This window comes from Choloepus didactylus, chromosome 2, assembly GCF_015220235.1.
Source record: "Choloepus didactylus isolate mChoDid1 chromosome 2, mChoDid1.pri, whole genome shotgun sequence".
Classification (NCBI taxonomy): Eukaryota; Metazoa; Chordata; class Mammalia; order Pilosa; family Megalonychidae; genus Choloepus; species Choloepus didactylus.
Window position 1 is genome coordinate 226,613,527 of NC_051308.1, and position 26,241 is coordinate 226,639,767.

A 26,241-nucleotide genomic window follows, 5' to 3' on the forward strand; every position below is an offset into this window, starting at 1 on the left:
CTGACACCCCTCCAGCCCTGTCACCTGCCCAGAGCCTGGTGTTCAGCAGGTACTTGGTATTTGTGAACAAGCTCCTCCCATGTACTGCAGGCCCTCCCTCTGCCCTACTGGGGTGGAAAGGGGCAGATTTTCTCATTTGGGATTCCCTAAGACAGCTATTAAGGGGCCCTCAGGTCACCTCGAGGGACTGGAATTGAGCTGGGATTGCCCAGTAGGTGGGATGTAACAAATCCTTCTCAATCCCACCCTTTCCCCCTCCTTGCAGGAAGGGCCCTGTGGGGCTCCCCACCATTCTTTAGATCTGGATGGTTGGACAGGTGGGCAGAAAAATAGTTAGGGCATGGCACGAACAGGGCAGTTCACATTTGCATGGGCCACAAAGCAAATTTGCAGTCTATATGTGATTCGATTCTCAGACAAATGGGAGGTGGCCGGGCAGCCATGACTGTCATTGCCATTTTGCAGGTACAAAGTCTGTGGCCTGGAGAGGCTGGGGGCTCCATGCCCCACATCCTGTGCTCCTTTTACTGTGTGTCCTTTGTGAGAAGGCCATGGTGCTGGGGTGACTCCTTTAGCCAGCAGGTCGAGTTGGCAGACGCTACCCTTAGCCCATTCCCACATCCTCCCTAGGAGCCTCCACCTGTCCTTTGCCCTCCCTTGGTTCAGGCTGACTTCTCCTGGGCCCCACTCTCGCCAAGCCCATCCCTCTATTGAACACCAGGCCCAGACAACTGGCCACTGAAAAGGCACCAGTTCGGTATGATAAGGTATCGAGGACTAGTTTCAGGTGCCACTGAAAAGGCACCAGTTCGGTATGATAAAGTCGAGGACTAGTTTCAGGTAACTAGTAGCAGCTGCATACATATTTGTAATATGGTCAAATATGGTTAATAAAATGATATATAAAACACAAAAAATGGGGCTCCTTTCTAGATTTGACTGTCAACTTACAGGAAATGTTTCAGGTAACTTAGAGCAGTGTGGTTCCCAATTTTTCTGAATATGAGAACCCTTATCTTAGTAGAATCACCCAGCTTCAACAAGTATCAATATTTTGGTCAATCATATTTTTCTCATTTACCAGCTCCCACTTTTTTCTTATGGAGACTTTGGATTATTAACAAAGATAGAATAGCATGATGAACCCCCATTTACTCATCACCTAGTTCTGCCCTGTCCACACCCCTACATGCTCCTCCAACTCTCATATTATTTTGAAGCAAATCCCAAACATCACATCATTTCATTCTTAAATATTTCAATATGTCTCTCTAAAAGGAAGAACTCCTTTTGTGTTCTCATATAACTGCAATATCATTATCGTACCTCAAAACATTAACAATCCTCCCTAAATCATCAATTATCCAGTCAGTCTTTTACTTTTCCACCTGTGTTATAATTGTTATGACTTTTCGTTTGCTGTTTTTAAAATCAGGATTGAAGACAGGTCTGTGCATTGCTGTTTGTTGATACATTTTTTAAGGTTTTCCCGCCACCATTTTTGCTCGTTTTTTTGCAGTTCATTTGTTAAAGAAACTGGTGATGTTTGTACTGTAGTTTCACATGGTCTGATTGTGCTTACTCTCGCATCCCCAGGTGTGGTTGAACAAGTTTCCCCTTCTGCATTTCTGTAAATTGACAGTCAAATCTAGAAAGGAGCCCCATTTTTTGTGTTTTATGTATCATTTTATTAAGTGTTTTAAGGGTAACTTCGCTCATTAAAATATCCTATTTTAATTATTATACTGACTGTATAGTACATATAATTTAATCTTTGTGGGCATCAGAGTCAAAGATCAAAGAAGCCAGGATCCCTCCACCTTGTAGGAGGTGTAATGCCAGTTTCATTGACTTTCCCATGACAGCTGTGCTTTTGTATGGCTTGATTGAGAAAATGGGTAATGACAAAAAACTACCACAAAGTTTAAAGGTTTTTAAGACTTCTGTGTCTTACTGATCATAGCAGCTGCATACATATTTGTAATATGGTCAAACTGATTTTGTGAGACATTTAAAAAAGTTTGTTCTGTAGTACTTCCTATAAGCATGCTTCAGAGGATCCTGATAGTAACTCCAGGCACTTCTAGGATTTGGGGACCACCAGCTGGGAATGAACAAGGTAGTTAGAGTCTATATGTTTGGGCTCCAGCTGTGTCTTGGCCATCTTCTGGCTATGTGAGCCCAGGCAATTTTCCCCACCATTCCAAACTTCACTGACTCATTGCCCAGAAGGAAGTAAAAACAGGTGCCTCATTGGGATGCTGTGAGTCTTAAGTGGTGGATGACAAACTGCTTTACAAACTGTAAAGCCCTATACAAGTTTTGGTTTGTATTTTTTCCTTAGTGTGTTTGCATTTCCAGGGAGACCTGGTGCAAGTAAGTCCTCTCGCCTTTGTTTTGCAGTCTGTAAAATGAGGAGGTAGTGTAAGATTATCTAATATTCTGTGATTTAGCCTCTCAAGGGACAACATCATGGTCCAAAGCAAGGATAAAAACATTTCCTCTCCTGTGCTAACTCTAGTTTAATTGGTAGAGGCTGACTGAAAAGCACTGTGAGCAGAAGGGTGAGCCAAACCCAGGATCAGTGGGGAAAATACTGTGATCGATTAATGATGTCTGCAGTGGTCATCTGTGTCACATATATCATAGTCCAAAGGAATGAATGTCTAACAGTGAAATTTAATCTGCAGCTCCGAAGGCTTTAGCCATCAGCAGTTCTGTCTCCTATATCCTTGACTGAGTCACCATGGTAACCACAGCTGGCACTGAGAAATCACAGGAATGAAGAATGGGTCCTATTGATGAATCCTGACCCAGAAGGGGGATATGTAAAGGGCCTTTCCAGGCTGGGCAGCTGGGCATTGCCCTAGTGCTGCCATCTGTGGGTTTTTGCCTGCAGAGAACACAGACCAGCGAGCCAGAGCATGCAGTGTGTGTGTGTGTGTGTGTGTGTGTGTGTGTGTGTTGTGGGGGGGTTGCACAAAGGCATGGGCAGTGCCAGCAGCTGGAATTCAGGCTTTGTCAAGGGCCAGCCATGCAAGGCTGCCTGAAGGACTGACTGGTTCCCAAGTTCAGACATGTCCTGCTTTTGTGTTTCACCCGCCTGCCAGGCTCTTGCCTGGAGCCATTAAAACTCTTAGCTTTAAAAGAAATCTAAATAGCCATCAATTCTAATCCAAAATCCAGTGCCCAAATCACTCTCCGACACCTGAAGTCTTTGACAACTTCAAATGATGGGGAGCTCACTCCTTCCAAGGGGTAGCTTATTCCCCTTCAGAAATGCTCCCTCTGAGTTGAAATCTGTTTCTTTATTCCTAATTTCTACCTCTCAGTCCTGGGAGATCTCTTCAGGACCAAGTTTAACAAATCTAATGTGTCTTCTGTAGGACAGCCCTTCGAGTGTTTGTAGTTAGGGCCCACCACTGCTGCCAACCTTGTTTCCTTTGAATGCGTCTCCCTCTGATCCTTGAGTTTGAGGGGGTGGTAAGGCGATACGGTTGAGGTGGTGGAGTCAGAGGTAGCTCCAGTTCCAGGATCAAAGAAACCATGTCCCCTAACTTTTGTGGGACAGCGTGGTAGTGTGAAAAGAATTTGGATTTGGTCAGACCTGGGTTTAAATTATGATTCTGCCACCATCTAGGACTGTGTGGCCTGGACACAATTCTCCCCCTGGCAGCTTCATCTGTAAAATTGGGGTGACAATGCCAACCCAGGGTGACTGGGAGAGACAAGTAATGGGCTTGGCACAGAGCAGGGATTTAGGACACGTAACATCTGCAATCTGTGACTGCTCCAGAGCCGGAGGTTTCCCTGTGGCCTCTCCACATCTGTGATTCCCACATTTTGCTAAGCATGATCATTGTGTCTGTGTGTGTGTGTTGGGGGGAGGGGAGTAGATCTTTAATCAGCTCACAGAAAGTAGAGAAATTCCCAAACTAAATTCAGTTTAATTTAAAAATAGATAACATTATTAGCTATCTAATAATACGCAGTATTCTAAGCTCTTTGCCTATGTGAGTTCATTTAATTGTCCCAACAACCCTGTGCTGTAGGAAATTTTATCATCCTCATTTCATCTATGGGGAAACTGAGGCACAGAAAGGTCACCCAGCAAGTAACTGATAGAGCTGGGATTCAAGCCCAAGTAATTTGAGGCCAGCCCCATATTTCACCATTGATGATATACATCCTCTCTGAAGGGTAGAGTTAGAACAGTGGTTCTTGGACTGTAGCTGCATCCGAATCACCTGGAGGACCGTTAAAACAAAGATTGCTAGGCCCCACCTCCACATTTTCTGAGTGAGCTGTCTGAGGTAGGGTCCGAGAATTTGCATCTCTAACAAGTTCCCAGGGGTTGCTTCTGCTGCAGGTCCACGAACCACCTGAATCCAGAGTTAGGGGAGGGGAGTGAGAGCTGATCTCACTCAGAGGCAGGAAACAAACCACAGTAAGATCATATTCGTATCTTCCAAGTGCCTCAAACCTGGCCACATGCTGCTTTACCTGCCATCTCAGATAAGCCTCACTGTAACTGTGAGTTCAGTGGATAATGGATTTTTTTTTTTTCTTCTTGTCTTATTTTATTTTTCTCCCATTTTAAAGCAGAAGAGACTCAGAAACTGATTGGCCTGGTATCACCCAAGGAGATAGTTTTGGGGGAAGCTGGGGCTAGGATCCCAGCTCCTGACTCCCACTGCTGTAGCATCAGAACAGGGGTCTGAAAACCTCTCTGTTCTTCCCCAAACGCCTTCCTTTCCCCAGGCCAAGGTCAGAATTTCCTCCTTAAAACTCTATTCCTTTAACTTAAATCTTTGAGCCCCATTATACCACAGTGGGGAGGTGTCATCGGTTGTGATGTAAACACTGGGATTTGTGAACTCATGTTTCCTCCAGGGTTTTTGGGAACTGTAGAGATGTCCACTTTCTCTCCTCTTGTCTTTAGCCGACTCAAATATGGCTCCCCCTCTCCCTTATCTCTGATTCCTTGACTTTCTTTCTTCAGCCCTGGGATGGGCTTCCATTGGTCCCAGGCCTGAAACTATCTCAAGTTCATACCCAGGATGAAGAATGATAGGCTTTTAGTACTTTTATGCAGTAATCAAAACAGCGTGGCACTGGCACAAGGACAAACATACAGACCAGTGGAATAGAGTTGAGAGTTCTAATACCTGTACCAAAAATACCCAGAATTTGATGGCCCTTTCTGGCATCATCAGCAGCTGCTGGTAATGACTGTGGGTACTGTCTCTGAGGACACATTCCATACCTGGGCTAAATTCTTTACACGCATCATCTCATTCATAGAATCCTCACAACAACCCTGACGGGTAGGCATCATCTCCCCCATTTTATAGATGGGGAATCAGGAAGCTGAGAAGGAAGAGGCAACTTGCCCAAGGTCACACAGCATCTGGGTAGTGGAGCTGGGCTTCAGCACCAGACCCCTTTGCTTTCAGAGGCTTCTCTCAGGCTGAAGGCTTCCAAGAGCATTCCCTATTGCCTCTGAGGTCTGCTGTGAGTCATACTATCACCCCCATTTTGCAGGCAAGGCACCTGAGGCTCAGAGAAGTTAACAATTTTGTCTAGATTATCCCTCTAGTTAGTGCCAAAGGCAGGATCCAAACCCGGATCTGACCTGCCACACTGCAAATTACTGTATTGACTTGGCCTGCATTGGAGCTGGGGAGAAGAGTCAGTGGTCATTCTGGAATAGTGTGATGGGCCTGTACATTCCTGGGTAGCAGAGGGCGGGCTGTTTATGTTTGGTGAGGAGTGCAGGGGGGCCCTAGGGAGAAGTTCCAAATAGCAAAACATTGCATTTGGAGGATGTGGATGGTGGATCAGGGTTCCTGGAGAAAGCATCCCTGCCCAGCTCAGCATTCCTGAACCTCTCTCCACATTTGCTTCCAGAGCCTGGAAGGAGACCAAGCCATCCTACAGAAAATAAAGAAGTCCGTGCGGGCGATTCACAGCTCCGGTCTTGGTGAGTGAGCCTGCTGATGCCCAGCCTGGCCAGGCAGCCCCTTTCCCTGCTCCATTCTGGAGCCAACTCTGAGCTTCTCTCTCTGCCTCCACAGGCCATGTGGAGAACGAAGAGCAGTACCAAGAGGCTGTGGAGTCCTTGGGCAACAGCCACTTGTCCCAAAACAGCCACGAGCTGTCCACAGGCTTCCTGAATTTGGCCGTGTTCACCCGTGAGATGGCTGCACTCTTCAAGAATCTGGTGAGGCCTCTGTGCTTTCCTTACCCAGTTCTTAGCCCAGGCTCAGGGTAAACCCAGTAGTCCTAAGAATCTGACTGGGAAAGGATTGGTTTCCTCCCTTCTCCTGGTTTGCCCTTGACCCATCATCTCCCTTGACCTCTGACCTATGCCTCATTGCCCTTTCCCAGCTCTGATTCATCCCTCACATTTTTCTCCTTCGTCTCTGATTTCTCACCCAACTCCTCCCCTCCTTTCTCTTTCTTTCCTCGTCCTCGTCTTTCTCTTCTGTGGTGACTATCCAGGAGCTTGGAGAGCCCCAAGCGAGAGAGGGTTTCCTGGAGGCAGTTTGGGAGAAGGGAAGGACAGATTCTGGGGTTCCTGCCTTTGTACCCCCCCCCATTGCCACTGCTTCCGCCTCTCCTCATACTGTGTCTTCTGCTTTCCTAATCGCATCTGCTTTGTCTTCAAATCCGAGAACCTACCTTCGCCTCAACAAGCTTCTCAGCTCCTGCACCTGGACCCGTGGCTCCAAGTTTCTTGGGGTTTGTTTGCCTCTTCCCTTGTCCTCCAGGTCCCACCTTAAGGCCATCCCATGATGCAGACTCAGGCGTGTAGAGCTCCTTCCATGTGCAGACACAGTTCTAAGAACTTAATGTGTATTAACTCACTTAATCTTCAAGAACAGCCCTGTGTGGTTGGTAGCTCGTATTCCTATTGTCCAAGGTCACACAGCTGGATATGAACCCAGGTTGTCTGGGTCCAGAGTCTGAGCACTTTTCTGGCTCTCCTGCTCCCAGGAAAGCCTCCCTCTCCCTCCAGGCTCCATGACGTTTGGACCACCTCCCATGGCTCCCTTCTTACCTGGTGTCTTCCCTGGGGGAATAGAGCTCTTGGCTAGCAGGAACCTCATCATCTCTGAGAGGCAGTTTGCTTAGTGCTTAAGTGCCCAGACCTCAGGCTTAGGCTCGCTTCAAATCCCTGCAATGCCAGTCACTAGGTGTGTGGCCCTGGGCAAGTCAGTCACCCTGCCAGAGCCCCAGTTCCCTCATCTGTAAAATTGGGATAAAAATGGTACCCACCTCACAGAGTTGTCATGAGAACCGGGTGAGTTAAGTGTCTGCTCCATAGTAAGCACTCGGTAAATCTTAAATTGCCATCTGTCGTTATGAAATCTCTTTGCCTGGCAGCGCCTCACCCGCTGCAGGTGGAGGCCTTTGACGCTGTTTCAGTCCATCTGAATTAGTATCCCCGTTGTGTTCACCTCTCCTCCCTGCTTCAGGCAAACTGGTGTTTCCAAAGGGTCTCCTATGTGGGGCATTGTGCTGGGCCTGGAGATGCAGAAAAGGGTCAGACTCTGCTCCAGAGAGCCACAGTCTAGGTGGGGAGATGAATACTGAGATACGGAGTGATGTCAAGCAGCACCGGCAGCATGACCCAAACTCAGGGACCCAGTGGGTTGGGTCAGCGGCCTAGTGCTATCATGGTTCAGAAGAGGGAAGAGCACGTCGGCCAAGGGGCAGGAGTGGTCAGGAAAGGCTTCCTGGAGAAGGGGAGACCATGCTGTACCCTGAAGGCTAGGCTGACACATGAGACAGGCCTGCTTGGGTTGACAGTTGATAGAAACCCAATTCAAAATAGGTTGATTTCTTTTTACCAAGATATAATTCATGTACCATAATTTTCACCCCTTTAAAGTATACAAATGAGTGGTTTGTAGTATATTCATAAAGATGTGCAACCATCACCATTCCAGAAAATTTTTATAATCCCAAAAAGAAATCCCTACCCATCAGCAGTCCCTTCCCATTCTCCCCAACTCCAGCTCCTGGCAACTACTAATCCACTTTCTGTCTTGATGGATTTGCCTATTCTGGACATTTCATATAAATGTAATCATACAATATGCAGCCTTTTGTGTCTGGCTTCTTTCACTTAGCAGAATGTTTTCAAGGTTTGTCCATATTAGTACTTCATTCCTTTTTATGGCCGAATAACATACCATTGGAGGCATATACCACATTTTGCTTATCCAGTCAACCATTGATGGATGTTTGGTTTATTTCTCCTTTTTTGGCTGTGATGAATAATGCTGCTATGAACACTGTACAGGTGAATATTTTTTTTAAAGGGAATTCATTGGCCCCTATAACTGGCAGTCCAGGGGTGCAGCTGGCTTTAGGCTCCCTCCCTTTTTTCTTGGATAGTTTCTCTCTGTCACTGCTCAGGAGACAGGACAGCCACCAACAGGCCAGACTTACATCCTTCTGGAAGAATGCATTAGTCCTTCCATACAGCCTGGGCAGAAAGTCCCAGGGAGGCCCCTGATTGGCTGGATTGAGTCACGTGCCCATTCCTGAGCCAGTCCCTGTAGCCTGGGGGCTGGAGGCCTCTGGTCAGACCTGGCTCCTGTGTTTACCCCACCTGGCTGCAGGGAAACGGCTTCCCACAGGAGAGGGGATCTTCCGATAGGAGAGGAGAGGAGGAGCTGGCCAGACAAAAACAGCAGAGGTGCTCCATGGGTGGACTGAGAGCGTAAGAGAGGAGAATTGAAAGCCTTCCTGGCAGGGGATCAGAAGGGGCTGAGCGAGGTCTATTCCTGGGGCCGAAAGGTGAGCCAGAGAGCCAGGGGAGGGGGTACAGAGGACCCAGCCGTTAACAAGAGGCCGACTCGGACCCGTCTGCTTCCCCTCTCCCCTCCCACCTTCTCCCCCTTGCTCTCCCTTGCCTCATGATCTTCACTGTACCCTGAGCCCCTTGGGGCTGGACAAACAGTCACCCAAGGTGGGGGATCGGGGATCTCTTCTTTTTCCAGGTTCAGAACCTGAACAATATTGTCTCTTTCCCCTTGGACAGTCTGTTGAAGGCACAGCTGAGGGATGGACGACAGGTGAGCTTCCATGCAGGGAATGGAGGTGGCCAGAGATGTGGGATGGAGAGAGAAAGGGATGGGCAGGAGACCATAGGGGAGGTGACTGGGTGGAGGCTAAGACAAGTGAGGGGCTATGGGGGGAGGGGGGACATGCTGACCCTAGATTGCTCACCCCTGGGAGGACTGGAGGACCTGGCCCTGGGGTCAGCCCAGGACGGCTGACCAACTGTCTACCCAGACCCTTACATAAAATTCCTCGTGATTCTTACAATGACCCTGTGAGGCAGGTTCTGTAGGTACTGCCAGCCCCATTTTGCAGTTGAGGAAACTGAGGCTCAGGGAGTTCAACAGCCAGGAAGTGAAGGAGCCTGTGTGGGGATCCAGGGCTCCCGACTTCCAGGCCTGGGCTGTTTTCTCTGCGCCTGGCAGCCCCTAGCACAAGGCAGAGTGGAGCTCAAAGAAGGTGACAGAATAATCTCCCTGGGAAGTCTGCACCAGAAAGCCCAGGGGAGGAGCTGTCCTTCTCCCAGAAGGCTCTCTCCCACCCTAGGCTGAGCGCCAGCCTGGGAACCACCCAAACCAGACAGGCAGCTTTTTCACTTGGCTGTCTGGGGCACCTGGGAGTCGGGGCTGTTTGGAAAGATGTGAGTAGCCGGCAGATGAGGCCCAAGTGAACTGGGCCAGGGGTCAGGCTGGTCTCCCTGGCTTGTTGTGTGGCCTTGGATAGACTTCTCACCCTCTCTGTGCATATGTTTCTTACCTGCACCCTTTTTCCTGGTGAGAGGAAGAGGTGGTATCAGGCAGGCAAAAACAGGAAAACAGTGGGATAAATGAGGAGAAGGATTTGGCCTTCATCTTTCTCATCCTCATGGCTAATCTCTGTCTTCTGAGGATCCATCATTTCCCCACACTTGAGGCCAGGGCCCACCAAACCTGACTGATTCTTGGCAGCTGTGGGGAGGGGAAGGTTGGGTGGGAAAAGGGGCTTGGCCCTGAGAAATGGGGTCAATTGAGTTGCGAGGGGGTGGAACAGAGACCCCTTTGCAGTCAGGGCTACAGGAGTGGGGGTGGGTTGGAGTATGGCTCAGGGGCACGTGCAGTGGGTCCCCCTAAAGGTAGCAAAGTGTACTGCTTATTCCGGAGCCCAAGTGCCACTTTGGGCAGATTATTCTTTTTAAACCATAGGATTCCAAAAAGCAGCTGGAGAAGGCGTGGAAGGACTACGAAGCCAAAATGTAAGTGGCCATGGCCAGAGTGGGTTGTCCAAGAAAGCGGCCCCTGTATTGCAGCAGGAGGCTGGATAGAGGGAGGATCCTAAATGCTGCCAAGACATGTTGCCCAGAGGGGACATCCCACTCTCTAGAGACGTTTACCAGGTTTATATCCAGTCCTGACCAGTGACCACTAAAGGGGAGCTACTGTGACCTCAGGACACTGCTCTCAGAGACCCATCTGCTCAGTACTGCTAGACGTGGGCCAGGGCGGTACCTCCATGTGCTGGCCATTTAATCCTCATAATTACCCTGCCCTATGAGGGAGACAGTAGTATCCAGATGGCAAGAGGAGAAATTGAAGGCTCAGAGAGGTTAAGTTACTTGCCCAAGGCCACATAGCTAGGCAGAGGCAGAGCTGGGGTTCTTGCTCCTATTTCCGCAACACAAGGCAATATCTATAAACACGTAGTTGGGCATGGAAGTGGAAGAGGGGGTTGATATCATACCCAGGCCTTCCGTGGACACCACATGATACTTCAGCTCACTCACCATCATCGTGGAGCACAAGAAGCCTTGGGTGCCTGGTGACCAGTTCCCCTCCAGCAGAGACTCCTTGGGCTCCATCTTCTGAGGACTCTGTCCGGGTGCCAGCCCCAGCCAGGGCCTGCAAAGCCCCCACCACCCCTCACATCACCGTTTGCTCTTCTTTGTAACATGTTGCTTTCTTTTGCCTTTTTCAAAATCAATACATGTTCATTAGGAATAATTTTTAAAATATGGAAAAGTAAAAGAAGAAAGTCATCTTTAGGAGAAGTTTAAGGTCATGCAGAGGATATCTAATACTTCTCTGTTGTTTGAATACATTTCACAGGGTATGGGTAGCCTCGTAATTTTATCATTTAAAAAGCAGAGGGAAGAACTAGCCAAAATTAGGGGGAAAGTATTGAAGCCTAAAGTATTAATATCTTTCCAGTCATTTTTCTATATATAAAGAAATATTTTTACAAAACTTAAATCATTCATAATCATACTATTTTGTAATTTGTTCTTTTCACTTAAAGAATGCACCTTGCCCATCTTTCTTCCTCATTCCATATTCATATTAGCCACCTTATTAACCATGAGTGGGTGCAAGCTGTGCAACATATGCATAATCCACATCCAACATATGCATATCCACGTACCCAGCATACACACAGTGTACCTAATCCATCCTTGAAACTTTGTCCCCACCCTTACTTATTTCTGTAGAAAGTTTTTATTGTTCCTCCAGCTCGCAGAGCCACGGAGACCTCCCCAGGTCTGAAGGAAGGCCATGTCTTCTCCTTCCACCAGAATCTCCTACCCCATCTGTGGATGTAGGTCCTGTGGCAGAGGGTGTTGATGCTGCATGGCCATCTCATCCCTGTCTGATGGGACGTGACCATCTGCTGTCACTGGACGCCCAGGGAGGTGGGGTGGAGACACAGGCTATCTTTGTCTTTATGATTCCATGTGGGACCACACAGCCCTCATCTTCCTCAGTTATCTTGCCTAAGTCTGTAGGTAGGGCATTATCTGCCAAACGGAAAGAATAAGCCTTACCCTGCTGACCCTCCCCAGGCAGCTCTGCTTTTACCAGATTTGGATATTGAGCTTGCCTGTAAGATTTCATCTCAAGAGAAGACTCCATTTTGTTGATGGGGAAGGGACCTGGCTGAGGTTCTTCGGTGAGCTGTTGGACCCAGGGCCCAGGGCTCTTTCCATCATGCCCTGTGGTCTCCTGGCTCCTACATGCATGTGACTTGGTTTGAGCTACATGTCCTGGCACAGGTGTCTGTCTACATCTTTTCACGTGGGTTTCCGGTATAGCCATATACTGGCGAGCCATGAGCTGCCGTGTAATTCTTCATTCTTACTGAACTAGTCTGGGCTGCAGCTGGAAGGGCCCAGGGCCCTGATTGTATCTGTCAGATACCACTGGGAGCCTCGCCCCCTGGCTGTCCCCTCTCCTCCTGGGGCTGCTGAGGGAGGCACCTCAGGCCCAGGGGCAGGGCCAAGTTTACCTAGGATCTTCCATGTACATGTCTGTTTCCTTCTGTCACCTGGGGCCAGTGATGCCTTACAGGGTTGATGTAGGGATGAAATAAGCTCAGTGCATTTGAAACGCTTGGCACTTCGATCAACAATTATCTATTCTGAGCCAGACTCATCTATTCTGAGCCAGAACTGGCACCAGAATAACATGGCGAAGGGCTGAGAAGGGAGAGCCCAGGCCTCTGGTCCTGGCATTTCCCCTGACCAGCTTGGGCAGGTCACCTCCACTCTCAGGGTCTCAGTTTTTTCATCTGTAAAATGGTCCCTGACCACGATCTCTCAGAAAAGACAGTGTGGCTGGCACCAGCTGGAGGGAGGCAGCAGAGGAGAGGAGAGGGGAACAAAGCTGAGCCACAGAGCTGGTTTCCAGTGCTGCCCCCAGTGCTTGAGCTTCAGGCAGACCTGAGTTCATAGCCCGGCTCCACCACTTAACAGCCATGTGACTTGTCATCTCAGAGCCTCAGGCTCCTCATCTATCAAACAGGGTAACATTTCCTGTCTCATGTAGTTATCGCTTTACTCTGTGAAGGGCCTAGCAGGGCTTCTGGCACAAAATTAGTGCTTAAAAATTATAATTAGTACTAATAGCAGCTAATACTTAAGAGCTTCCTTTGTGTCAGGTACTGTCATAGGCTCTTGACATCAGTTACCAGATTTATTCCCATTGACAGGGACAGGTGCTATTATCATCCCCAATTTACAGGTAAGTAGGAGGAAAAGAAAAAGCACAACCCAAATGCCTGTTTTCGTGTATTCCATGGGTATGTGAGGCAAGAAGAGAGGTGGGTCAATTAATAATTGACATACAACGTGAAAGTGCCATAATGATCAGATCAGCACAGAGGAAGTAGCAAAAGTGAGTGGTTTTGTTTGGTTGGAGAGAAGTGTGGTCAGAAAAGGCATTACAGGAAGGGTGGGGCCTAAAGTTGGTTCAAGGCATCAAGGTTGGTGGGAGCATGATTTGTTTTGATTCTCTGACTCTCCTCTTTGGTACAGGGAATACCTGTTCCCCATCCCGTGAATTATATTAGATTGTTGGTATAGTTCCCCTCTCCAGTTGTCTAGGCCATCTTAGTAACAAGCATTTAGGTGCTTTTCACCCATTACTTCATTTCATTCCTTCTGCTGCAGCTCTGTTCAAAAGAAATCAAAATATTCCAGGCATTTAGAATGTTTTTAAAACGTTGGCGATCCTTTGAGGTCAGGGAAGGAATGAGAGTTGTTGTTTTCTGGAATAAAAGCACTCCCCAGCTATTAAATTATCAAGTCACCTCAGGATGACTATGTCAGACTCTGTAGCGTAAATCTGCGAATTACCTAGCTGAGGCTGAGGGGTAGATTCATGGTAATTCACAAAGCTGTGCACAGAACTTCACAGCTGAGGAGCTCCTGTCCTATGATCTCCCCTAGACGTAAATAAAAATAAAAACTAAATCAATAAATAAGGAAGTTACCTATGCTGAAAAAAATTATCTAAAAGGAATCACCAGCAGTCAGTACTGTAATGATCATCGTTAGCATCATCATAATCTGGCCATTTATTTAGGGCTCACCATTTTGCCAGGAACTGTACTGTGTTTCCCATGCATTATGTGCTCTAAGGACTACCTGATATTATTCTCATTTTGGAAATGGGAAAACTGAAGCTTAGAAAGATTTATAAAGGTTAAGTGTAAGAGCTGCAATTCAAATCCAGAATTGACACTTCTTACCACTGTACTCTTGTGGTTTGCTTTTTGTCCATTTACTCTGAGCGGATGTCTTTCCATGTCAGTATATATAGACCTTCCTCAACCTTTTTTAACAGCTGTATAGTTTTCCTATTTATGTGTATACCATGATTTATCTAACCACTTCCTTTTGACAGACATTTAGCTTATTTTTCATTTTTCACTATTGAAAGATATGGTAGCATCGTACACAGGAGACTTGCCCCCTCCTTAGTAGCTGCCAGGCTCGTTGTTGCTGACACACTGCAGGCTCTGTCTTTGCCTCCCATCTCTGCTGCTTTCTCATCTTTGGACCCCTGCCTGACCCCTAGACCCTGTTGACAGGGTCATTCCCCACCCCATCTCCACCATCCTGGCACAAACTCCAGTTCGGGTATCATAAAGCTTTAAAGAAATAAGAACCCCTTATCAGGAAATTTTTTAAAAAGAAAAAGAGGAAGGGCAACAGAGGGAGGAAGGGAGGGAGTGAGGGAAGAAGGAAGGAAGGAAAGAAAGAAGGCAGGTAGCAGACAACTGCTCTGCAGCAGTGGTTCTCAGTCTGCATCCCATCCCCCCCTTCCCTCAAGACACTTGGCAATGTCTGGAGACATTTCTGGTTGTCACACCTCGAGGTTATCTACTGGCATCTAGCAGGTGGAAGCCAGGAATGCTGCTAAACTTCCTGCAGCGCACAGGACACCCCCTCAACCCAGAATGATCCAGCCCCAAACTTCTGTAGTTCCAAGGTTGAAACTGCTCTACAGGCATCCGGGAACAGATTCTGCATAGAAACGCTGCCCCAAAGGCCCAGAATTTTAGAGCCAGAAAGGACCTGTGTACTCATTCTAGGCCATTGCTCCCTCACTTTACAGATGGGGAAACTGGGGCAAGGAGGGTCCTATAATAATGTTAGCTGCCGTGTCTTCTGGATGCTAAGTCTTCTGCATACCTTATCGCATCTGGATACAGATAAAGACCCCCATTTTCCAAATGAGGAAACTGAAGCCTGGAGAGGGGACGTATTGCAGCTGTAAGCAGCAGTGCCTGTAATAAGCCTAGGACTGTCTTCTCTGCTCAGGGAGCATAACTGTTAGGCAAGATGCCTGTCTCCTTCATGTGGGATTCGTGCTGGCAGGCTTCCCACTCCAGATGTGGAAATACTCTTCTGCCTGGGAGTGGGTAGTCCACTGGGCGTGGGATTTCTAGGAAACCATTAACACACAGTCCCACTCGGCCCCACAGGGGGAAAACAGCCAACCCTTGAGATCACTGGGGGTAAGGCCCAGGTTACTTAGCTACAAGAGTAAGAAATGCTTTCTGTCTTCACTTAAAAATAAAACTGCGAAGGTTTTCTACAGCTTTAAATGAAAAGCTCACAGGCTCAGAAGAACAAAGGCACTCTGTGGTCTTCTAACCCACTGTCCCAAGTCCCTTCCAGCAAAACCAGACCTGGTCACCCCAAATCCCACCTGGCCCTTATCTGGGCCCATCACCTTCCTGCATTAAAAAAAAAAAAAAAAACCCTCAAATCCTTCCCATTTGCTCTCGGGATCAAGACCTCTATTAATATAGTCTTAATTAGGTCCCACCTGTTCTGGTCCCGCTTCACTTCAAGTGGAACCACCTTCTCCAGGTCTGCACTTGAGCCCCTCAGACTTTCTATCTGTTCCCTGTTCCCTCCTGCCTCCAGGCTGTCACGTGGTCTGACCGTCCTACGTAAGCCTCCTTCCCTGAGCAGCCCAGATGCCCTGTTTTATACTCCCCTAGCTCTCATCACAGTTGTGATATGATTCATCTCTTTCTCCCCCACGAGCCCGTGAATTCCCTCCATCTGTCTTGTTCTCCATTGTACCCCAGCCCCACCACATTGGCTGGCCCGCATGGTGCCCTTGCTCTTGGGTATTCCCGTGGCAGAGGAGGGTGTGGGGATGGTGGGATGTGAAGGGGGCCGGGTGAGGGTTGTTCAGACCTCTCTTTCCTTGGGGCCTAGGGCCAGGCTGGAGAAGGAACGAGATCGAGCCAGGGTGACAGCGGGGAGCCCTGGGGAGGTGGCCCAGGACACGCAGAGAGAGCGACGTGTCTTCCAGCTGCACATGTGTGAGGTAAGGAGTGGGGTTGGGGGTGGAGTGTGTCCTACACATCCCTGTCTGCCTCGCCTGAAACTCCAGGGGTGCAGGTCCTGGCTAGATGGCCCTGTGGGATATCACTGAGGCTCAGTCACGGCCATGAGGATTAGCCTGGGATGAGGACTACAGCCCCTTATCCCCAGGATTCAGCTTCGGCTCATCACACATCTTGCCCCCACCCCCACCCCCCAGTATCTACTCAAAGCCGGGGAGAGCCAAATGAAGCAGGGTCCGGATTTCCTGCAGAGCCTCATCAAGTTCTTCCATGCCCAGCACAAGTAGGTACCTCCCCATGTGCCAAGGATGCTGGGCCCCACCCCACCTCCATTAGCCCACGCCTCTTAACCCTCTTGGGTAACACAGAACATGGCCTGGCAGTCTCTGGGGGATATTTCGATGTCTGTACCTTATTTGTAATGCTCTTTACAGCTCCTGTTTATTTAATGCTTACCATGTGCCAGGCACTAAGTACTTTACACACTTGATCTCACTTAATCCCCGAGTAGCCCAGTGAGCAGGTACCATTATTATCACTGTTTTACCGATGAGAAAACAAGCTCAGATTTACCAAGATCGTGCTTAGGGAGTGGGATCTGAACCCAGACAGTCTGACTCCAGGGTGCCTGTTCCGGACCATCGGACTAGACTGCCCCTGAGTGCCCTGTGATCCTTAGAGCACCTCCCTCCCACACATCAGGCTTCATCTCATGTTCCTCTCTCTCTGGTCCCTTGTGTGGCGTCTGGAATACCTCTTAGCTTTTTCCAAGATGGCTGGAAGGCTGCTCAGAGCCTTTCCCCCTTCATTGAGAAGTTGGCAGCCTCTGTACACGCAGTAAGTCAGGCCTCTCCCTCGGGACCGTGGCGAAGAGCCCTGTCCTTCCGGGAAACTGTGGGTGTGGAAAAACTGGCTCCTGCCCATGTAGTGAGGCCACCGGCCTCCTCCTCTGGGTCTGGGCTCTGCACCTGGGACGTCTGCCGGCTGAGGATGGGTCCTGCTTTCTGTCCTGTAGCTGCACCAGGCCCAGGAAGAGGAGCTGCAGAAGCTGGCCCAGCTCCGGGACTCCCTCCGAGGGACGCTGCAGCTGGAGAGCAGAGAGGTCAGCTCTTGAATCAGCCCAAAAGGAAACCCTCCTCCAAGGCCCATCAGGGAGGGAGGCAGGGAAAGAGGGTCCAGTGGGGTCCCCTTGAGAAGTCTCCCCTCCCATCCAGACACCCTAAGCTCTCCTTTGCACATCTGTGAGCAGGAGAATCTGAGTCGGAAGAATTCAGGAGGTGGCTACAGCATCCACCAGCACCAAGGCAACAAGCAGTTTGGGACAGAGAAGGTGGGCTTTCTGTACAAGAAAAGTGATGGGTAAGTGTCTCCAAGACTTAAGTAATTTGCCCAAAGACACATGGCTAATAATGGCAGGACTGGGGGTGCTGCCCAAAGGGACTATTCTTATCATTTGTGTATACCCTGAGGCTTCTAGGAACAATAGGCAATGCAAAATCGTCAGAATCCTGGATTGTCTTTGACACCTGGGCATGTGAGCTTCTGCCAAAGGTCACTAGTTGTTCTTAACTTTCATGATGATGAGGAGGAGGAGGAAGATAGCAACTAACACTTATTGATCACTTACTATGCCCTAAAAAGTATAGCTCCATAGCCTTCACTCTTAACCTCTAAAATATACTGAATTATGCCTGGAAATTCAAGTGTTGACTGTGCCTTGCTCCCTCATGTAAAAAATGAGTCTGTGAAATGCAAAGACCCCCATGGGATGTGTTCATATTTCTACTTACTAATCAGCTTTTATCAGAGAAGAATACTTTTCTTAAACCACTGAATATTTACCTATTACAAGAAAAGTGTTAAGTAGCCTTGGATCATGGATATGCTAATTTTATTTTGGGGGTCTCGATATTAATCTTGCTTTGTCTTCAGCCATGATTCATCTGTTGCAGTTGAGGGCCTGGTCCTCTTCTCAGACTGGGAGCTCCCTAAGGGTCAGAGTTATGTCTTCTCCATCAGACTAGCAGCTCTCAGAGGGCCAAGGCCACATCACTCCCTTTAGAATAGGAGTTCCCAGGGAGAGGGTTCTGTTTTCCCCATCAGACTGGCAGCTTCCGAAAGGCAAGGCTGTGTCTCTTCCATCAGAAGGGAGTTCCCAGAGGGTGAGGGCTGTCAGGTCAGGTGAGGAAAGGGCTGAAGAGGTGGCTGGGGGCCAAGGACCTGGTGCAGGACTCTGTCCTCTGATACAGGGGGATTAGTTATGACCCGTGGTCTTTCTCTCCTTCTGGACCCTAGAATTCGAAGAGTTTGGCAGAAAAGGAAGTGTGGGGTCAAGTATGGCTGCCTGACCATCTCACACAGCACGGTGAGGCCTGGAGCAGGTGATGGTTCCAGGGCAGGATGGGTCTTCTCTTCCTGGTGTTCTGGAAAGATAAATGCCAAGCCCTCCCTCCAAGACTGGTTCCCCAAATCTGGAGCCAGGGAGCCAGAGACCCCGTGTGGAAGGAAGGATGAGAGCAGAGCCCCCCGTCAAGTCTCCATCCATGTTCCACAACCCTGAGTACTGGGAGAGGGAAGACATAAGCTGGAACAGGATGATTATGTCCATTTAACAGTTTGGGAAGCTGAGGCACAAATTGCTGGGGAGCCTCAGGGATTACATGTCTATCTTCCACCCCTAAATTCCCACAGATAAACCGGCCCCCAGTGAAGCTAACTCTGCTGACATGCCAAGTGAGGCCAAACCCAGAGGAGAAAAAGTGCTTCGACCTGGTGACTCGTGAGTGTCCCTGCACCCCTCCTCCCACAACTGTCCAGGGCTTCTTTAAGGGCCATGTCAGCTCCCAACAGGCCTACTCTCAGCATCTGTCTCTAGTTCCACACGTATTTACTGAACAGCTGCAACTGCAGTCATAAGACCTTCTCAGGCCCTGGACACCCTTTCTAGAGGCTTTGCCTCACATCACAGAGAACATCAAAGTACACCCACATATGATTACTTCTTGGAAACATATTTGAACGGATTTCGATAATTTGACTTTTGAAATGATCATTTTTTATTTTTCACTTGTCATCTTTTGGACCCTTTGATGCCGGGTTTTATGTGGGAGTGGGCACAGGCTGAAAAAGGGAACTCGGTCTGGCAGGGGTGTGAGGTAGGGACCCAGAATTGTAAGTTGAGGGGGTGTGTCTAGAAGAGAGGTTCAGATATGGCACTGGAGAAGATTAAAGAGAGGGAAGGTGTGCACTGCTCTGGGGAATCAGGAAAAGCTGCTTGGAAGAGAGGACATTGGAGTTTGGCCTTGGGGACATGTAGAATGTGGAGTTTGAGAAAGGACATTTCAGAAGACAAAACTGACATGATGAAAGGCAGTTGTGTCATCCAGTTTGGGCAGAGTGGAAGGCTCACATAGGAACAGTGGGAGATGAGTCCTCCTAAAAGGGTTAGACCTTATTTCCTGGTAGTGGGGAGCCATCAGAGGTCTTGGAGCAGGGGAGTAGCATGATTAGAACAGCACCTTAGACAGAGCAAGCTGACAGATGTTGCAGGATGGGGAAAGGAGGAGAGATGAGAAGCAGGGAGACCAGATAGGAGGCTGAGGGGCTGAATGGGGTGGTGGCAGTAGAGCCTGGTTGGGATCCCACTTTGGAAGTGCCTTCTGAGAAGCTGTCCCCATTGCTCTCCACTCTCATTACCCTCCCACCCTGTAGCTTGGGTGGGAACAAAAGATCCATCCAGGGCCAGCCAGTAGTTTGAGGAAGGTATCCCTAGGCCGAGGGAAGGTGAGCAGGATTTGAGTGGACCATTCACCCTCTTCTTCCTTCACAGACAACAGGACGTACCACTTCCAGACTGAGGATGAACATGAGTGTGAAGCGTGAGTGCTCCCACGACTAGGGGGTGGTGGCAGGGGAGACCCCAAACCCAGCTATCATCCCTACATCACCCCATACACTCTCGGCAGGTGGGTGTCAGTGCTGCAGAACAGCAAGGATGAAGCCTTGAGCAGCGCCTTCCTCGGGGAGCCCAGCAGCAGCCCGGGACCCTGGGGGGGTGCTGCGCTGGATGGGGAACCCCAGGACCTCACCAAGCTGCTCATCGCTGAGGTGAAAAGCAGGCCCGGGAACGGCCAGTGCTGCGATTGTGGAGCTGCAGGTCAGTGGGGCCTGGGCAAGAATAGAGGTGGGAGGGGAGGGGGCTGCACCCCTAGGCACGAGCTGCTGTACCTTGCAGACCCCACATGGCTCAGCACCAACCTGGGCGTGCTCACCTGCATCCAGTGCTCCGGCGTCCACCGCGAGCTGGGCGTGCGCTTCTCACGCATGCATTCCCTCACCTTGGACCTGCTGGGCCCTTCTGAATTGTTGGTGAGAGGGGCATGGCCTGGTTGGGGTCAGAAGGGTTAGGGGCGGGGCTTGGGCCAGTGGTTCAGCTGGAGCTTGTAGGGTGAGGTGGAGCTGGATCTCCACCAGCCAAAAAGGGGATTGTTTGGGGGCAGATCCTGGACAAGGAGAAAGTCCAAGAGGGGTGGAAACCTCCGGAGACTAGGCCCTTCAGGGGGCACTGTCCAAGCCACCTAGTTTGACCCCCATCTTCCTGCAACCCCAGCTAGCCTTGAACATTGGCAACACTCGCTTCAATGAAGTCATGGAGGCCCAGCTACCCTCACACAGCGGCCCTAAGCCCTCAGTTGAGAGTGACATGTAAGGGGATTCTCCCAGGGCATCCTGGTTGGGGGCTTCTACTAGAGGGTGGGTATTGGAAAGGTCTTTGACAAGAGGTCTGGGGGAGGAGAGTCTCAGATCTGGGGATCCCCAGGGCATGGTTCTGGGGAAAAGAAAACCTGTATCAAATGTGGGTCCACCCCATGGAGACAGTCCTTGCTCTGAAACCACCCCTTGGCTGTTTTTGGCAGGAACACCCGCAAGGAATATATTGTGGCCAAATACGTGGAACGCAGATTTGCCCGCCGGTCCACACCCGAGCCTCAGAGACTCTGGACAGCCATTTGCAACCGGGACCTCTTGTCAGTACTGGAGGCCTTTGCCAACGGGCAGGACTTTGGACAGCCATTGCCCGGGCCTGACCAGCAGGTGGGAACCCCCTGCAAGAGCTGCTTATAACCCACCTGCACCCACATACTGCCCAGTCCTCTGCCAGGTCTATGAATGATTCCCCTCTGCCCACCTCCAATACCTGCTCAAAAGCAGTAACTGAAACATCAGATGAGCCAGGGGGTTCAGCCTGGCAAGAGATAGGAAGAAAGGATACCAGAGACATTTAAGACTAAACTGACAGGAGTTACTGGCTGATTAGACATCATAAAGTGGATGTCTTGGAGCTGCCTGCTTGATATCTTGGTGGACAGTGAAGGTGCAGCACTTAGGTGAGGTAAGGATTTGAAACAGCCTGCACAGGAGAGAGAGCTAAAAACATGAAGCTAGCTGAGGTCTCGGCGGGGCAGTAGGAGCAGAGAGAGGAGCCCAGGGCCAAGAACCAAGGTTTGGGGTCACTTGTTGGGGGCACGAGGAGGAGGAACCACTGAAGGAAGCAATAAAGGAGTGGTCTTTCATTGCTCAAAGATGAGGTGCTGTCCATCCAATCTCATCTCTCAGGGGTTCTGGCAGCTTCACAACTGGGGATGCCAGGGGATGGTGAGAGTTCATGATGGTAATCTTGGGTTGAGGGCAGATGAGCTGGGGGGAAACTCAGAGGTGCGGGTGTGTGTTCAGGCACCTGGAGAGCTCGCCCTGCACTTGGCTGTCAGAGTCGCCAACCAGGCCTCCCTGCCGCTGGTGGATTTCATCATCCAAAATGGGTGAGAGCCTCCCTGCCCCTTTCCACCTCTTTACCCTCCTCTCCTTCTTTCCTTCCTCTTCTCCCCTTCCCCTCCCTCCTGTCCTCTTCCTCTTTTTTCCCCTGACTCTCATCCCCTCACCTGTCTACCCCCTTCCTTCCTCCCTGACCGCCCCCCAGCGGTCACCTGGATGCCAGGGCCCCTGGCGGGAACACCGCTCTGCACTACGCCGCACTCTACAACCAGCCCGACTGCCTCAAGCTGCTGCTGAAAGGGAGAGCTCCAGTAGGCACAGGTGGGACTCTGTCAGACACCTCCTTCAGCAGACCCTCATCCTTGACAGCCCCTTGGGTGGGATCTCCTGCCATTTGCCCAGGAACCAAGAGCTCTGGTAACAAGCATGAATTTTGCAGACGGACCTGGATTCTGATCCTGTCCTGCCTCTGGCCCTGTCTGTGACCTTTGGGGGTTTGTCATATCATTGCTTGAACCTCAGCTTCATCATCTGTAAAATGGGGATAATTCTACTTATTTAGTAAGACTGCTAAAAGGATAAAACGAAATGTTTCTGAATGTATCTAGCCAAATAATTATTAGCTGAATCTGAATAATAGTGATTGTAATAGCTAACATTTACTGTTGAACATGTGCCTGGTAATGTGCCAAGAGCTTTACATATATTGTTCCTGTTTACTAATGCTGCCGAAATGCAAAATATCAGAAATGGATTGGCTTTTATAAAGGGAACTTATTAGGTTACAAATTTACAGTTCTAAGGCCATAAAAGTGTCCAAACTAAGGCGTCAACAAGAGGATACCTTCACTGAAGAAAGGCCAACGGTGTCCAGAAATACCTGTCAACTGGAAGGCACATGGCTAGTATCTGCTGGTCCTTTCTCCCAGTTTGCATTGCTTTCAGCTTCTCATTCCTGTGGCTTTCTTTCTAAGCATCTGTGGGTTTCCCACTTAGCTTCTCTGGGGCAAACTCTGGGCTTCATCTCTTAGCTTAACATCTCCAAATGTCTTTCTGTCTGCATCTCCAAGCCTCTGTGTATGTGTCAGGCCCTGAGCTCTCTTAAGGACTCTGGTAAACTAATCAAGACCCACCTCTAATGGGCGGGGTCACACCTCCATGGAAATAATCTAATCAAAAGTTCTTACCCACAGTTGAGTGGATCACATCTCTGTGGAAACAACCTAATCAAAAGATTCCACCTATAATAAATCTGCCCCCTCCAAGATTGCATTAACGAACATAGTCTTTCCTGGGGTACATAACAGTTTCAAAGCAGCATATGTATGAACTCATTTAATCCTCACAACAACCTCTTCATGTAGTTAGAAGTATCACACTTTTTATAAATAAGAAAATCAGGGCCCAGAGAGATAGTAACTCAACCAAGGCCACACAGCCAGGAAGTGGCAGAGCCAGGATTCAAACCCAGATAACCTGATTTCAGGGCCCATCTTAAACCTCTAAGCTATAATGCCTCTTTGACCTTGACCTTGGCCCCTGACTTTACCCCTCACAGTGAACGAGGCAGGAGAGACAGCTCTGGATGTGGCCAGGAAGAAGCAGCACAAGGAGTGCGAGGAGATGGTGAGGTCTAGGAGAAGGGGGGTGGGTCCCTGATCCTTTCTCTCCACTGAGTCCCTGACCCTCTGAACTGCCAAGCCTTCTTTTGTGGCAGCTGGAACAGGCCGAAGCTGGGACCCTCACCTTTCCTCTGCACGTGGACTACTCCTGGGGAATTGCCGTGGAGCCTGGCTCTGACAGTGAGGAGGATGAGGAAGAAAAGGTGAGGCCCAGTTCCTGCCCTTTGGGTCCTTTGGGCTGGCTGGATTCCAGAGATGACAGAAGGAAAGAGCCAGATTAGCCCTACTGTGGGGAAGGATGGGACTGAACTGTCCTCCCTCCCAGACCGTCCTTCCTCCTATCCTTTTGCCCCAGCAGCTCTGCCCTCAAGGCCACTGGGGCAGTGGGAGGCTGGACATCAGCAACAAGACCTATGAGGTCATTGCCAGCCTGGGACCAGCTGCCACCCGGAGCCCGAGTGAGGATTTCCCCCCACCATTGCCAGTCAAAAACCTTTCTCGGACCATGGTCCAAGGGCGTGCAGGACAAGCCAGTGGAGGTATGGTTGGCTGCCCAGAAAAATGCTCCTCATATCATTCCTTGAGGGCCTACTGTGTGCTGGATATCTAAGCTAAGAGCCCATGTGTTAGTTCATATCATCTTCACAGTCACCTGCCAGGTGGAGGTTATCATCTCCCCCTTACAGGTAAAGGAACAGAACTATTAAGTAACATACCCAAGATCAGACAGCTAGTAAGTGAATGTGGGATTCAAACCCACGTCTGTTATTCCAAATTCTTCAATGCTTCACTTAGAGAGAGAGAAGCATTTATTGAGTATTCATTGTGTGCCAAGTCCTTTTGGGGCTACCAAGCTGTAATCTACTGGTGGAGATAAAAACTGCAATACAATACATTATAATACAAGACACAATGTGATACAAAATGTAAATCCTACAAGAACAGGGTCTCTTGAGTGTTTTGTTGACCACTATTTCTCCAGCACCTAGCACAGTGCCTGGCTGTTCTGAGAACTAGTTGTTCTTATTCTGAGAGCTCAGGGGAGGAGTGAGCATATCCTGTTGGGATCAGGGGGTGGTTTAGGAAGGCTTCCTGGCGAGGGTAACATCTGAGCCAAGTCTGAGAATCCAGACTGAGGAGAGGTTGTGAGCAGAAACAAAACAGTGGGTCAGAGTGGCCCTAGCTGTCATGAATGAGTGATGCACGAGAGACCGAAGCATGATGGGGAAGAGTTGCAGAAGGATGCTGGGGATTTAGATGGGGAGCAGAGGAAGAACCATGACAAATCCTAGAGGCCAACATGCTTTGAAGTTGAGCAGAGTGAATGATAAAGACAGGCCTGTCACTTCTGATTCCAGATCGTCCTGAAGCCCCCAGCCTGAGCTCAGAACCCCTTGGGGCCTCTGAGAGTCTGGGCAGCTCAGCCTCCTCCTCCTCCAGCCTTACAAGCCCTGTGGAACCCGGGGGTCCCAACCAAGCCCCGCCTGGCTCTGAGGAGGGTATCCGGGAGTCCCCAGGCACTTTCCGACTCTGCCTGCCACGCGGGGCCACCCCTGCAGAGATGTATCTCCCTGTCAGGTTCAGGTGGGTGAAGGCCCAGCTCTGCAACCTGGGCAGATCTCCTGACCTCTCTGAGTATCCGTTTCCCCACCTCTAAATGGTTACTACTGAAGATGGGGTTACCTTCCAGTTCTGCAGCCCATGACTGATGCAGAAATGCTGGCTCTGGAGCAGAGGATGATTGGACTCCCACCCCCAATACCTCCCCTTCCTCCACTTCTCCCCACCCCCATACACCTGCTCCTGAGTCTGGCCTAGAGAGCTGGGGAGGAGCCCAGGACCCAGACTGCTGCAGTCAGAGTAGAGCAGGCTCAACCCACTTGTACAGCTTGTTCTGGAGGCTCTGAATAGGGTCTTCATTCTGCCGCCCACCCCCAACCCTGGATCCAGTCCTCTTCTTTCCTTGCAGACCCTTTCAGTTTGGGGTTTGGGGAAGAAGTAGATTTGGGGATAGCCCCAGATACCTCTGGAGATCATTTTCTGGCCTCTTAGGCCTCTTGGGGGGCTGGTGGACTCTTTGCCCACCCACCCTAAGCCCCTAGTCTTGTTCTATACCTGAGCCCTTTCTCCCCATCCTGAGGAGCCCTCTGGGCCTGAGGTCATGCTGGCCTTTCCCTGTCTTCCAGCTCTGAAAGCACTCGTTCCTATCGGCGCGGGGCACGGAGCCTGGAAGACAGTCCCTCGGCCCGGCAGCCTCTGCCTAGAAGGAACATACCGGTAGGAACTTTGGGACTGTGGTTTGAGGGTTGGTGGGAGGGTGCCTGGGAGGTAGAGTTGGTCAGAATTTGGCATATTAGGATGGGAGACCTCTCCCCATGATGGGGGCACATGTGGGTCCAGATGGCCACAGCTAGGCCATGCCCTGTCCTGTGGCTTCTCCTTCCTGCTCTGTCCCAGGGCCAAGAGAAGCTGAGGAGTGCCCAGGCCTTGAGGGACAGGAGAGGTGATGAGGCCCAAGCCCTGGCTGCTCACTAGGAGAGGATGAGCAAAGCTGTCACCCGGCTGCTCGCTCAGAGAGGGAATCACTGCCCTGCAGAAGAGGCGGGACTAGGGTGGCCACGTACCAGCCTTGGTTGGCATGACTTTCCCCGTGTAC

The 26,241-nt window shown here is 49.9% G+C and overlaps 1 protein-coding gene across 6 annotated transcripts in view; it reads left to right on the forward strand.

Moving 5' to 3' along the window:
• ASAP3 (ArfGAP with SH3 domain, ankyrin repeat and PH domain 3) overlaps positions 1–26,241 on the forward strand; it is a 41,666-nt gene that overhangs the window by 13,502 nt on the left and 1,923 nt on the right. For 2 of the 6 annotated variants that reach the window (XM_037828216.1, XM_037828218.1), the window contains exons 2-24: positions 5,911–5,983; positions 6,078–6,223; positions 9,015–9,089; positions 10,257–10,306; positions 16,061–16,172; positions 16,389–16,474; positions 16,953–17,028; positions 17,207–17,293; positions 17,441–17,550; positions 18,487–18,556; positions 18,883–18,970; positions 20,021–20,069; positions 20,157–20,347; positions 20,426–20,559; positions 20,801–20,895; positions 21,108–21,285; positions 21,925–22,010; positions 22,169–22,284; positions 23,522–23,589; positions 23,681–23,788; positions 23,941–24,124; positions 24,944–25,169; positions 25,772–25,862. In XM_037828216.1, coding sequence (XP_037684144.1) covers positions 5,911–5,983; positions 6,078–6,223; positions 9,015–9,089; positions 10,257–10,306; positions 16,061–16,172; positions 16,389–16,474; positions 16,953–17,028; positions 17,207–17,293; positions 17,441–17,550; positions 18,487–18,556; positions 18,883–18,970; positions 20,021–20,069; positions 20,157–20,347; positions 20,426–20,559; positions 20,801–20,895; positions 21,108–21,285; positions 21,925–22,010; positions 22,169–22,284; positions 23,522–23,589; positions 23,681–23,788; positions 23,941–24,124; positions 24,944–25,169; positions 25,772–25,862 — 2,499 coding nt within the window. Of the gene's footprint in view, positions 1–5,910; positions 5,984–6,077; positions 6,224–9,014; positions 9,090–10,256; positions 10,307–16,060; positions 16,173–16,388; positions 16,475–16,952; positions 17,029–17,206; positions 17,294–17,440; positions 17,551–18,486; positions 18,557–18,882; positions 18,971–20,020; positions 20,070–20,156; positions 20,348–20,425; positions 20,560–20,800; positions 20,896–21,107; positions 21,286–21,924; positions 22,011–22,168; positions 22,285–23,521; positions 23,590–23,680; positions 23,789–23,940; positions 24,125–24,943; positions 25,170–25,771; positions 25,863–26,042; positions 26,238–26,241 lie in introns of those variants that run through there. The other 4 variants (XM_037828214.1, XM_037828217.1, XM_037828215.1 and 1 more) reach the window with 3 other exon arrangements.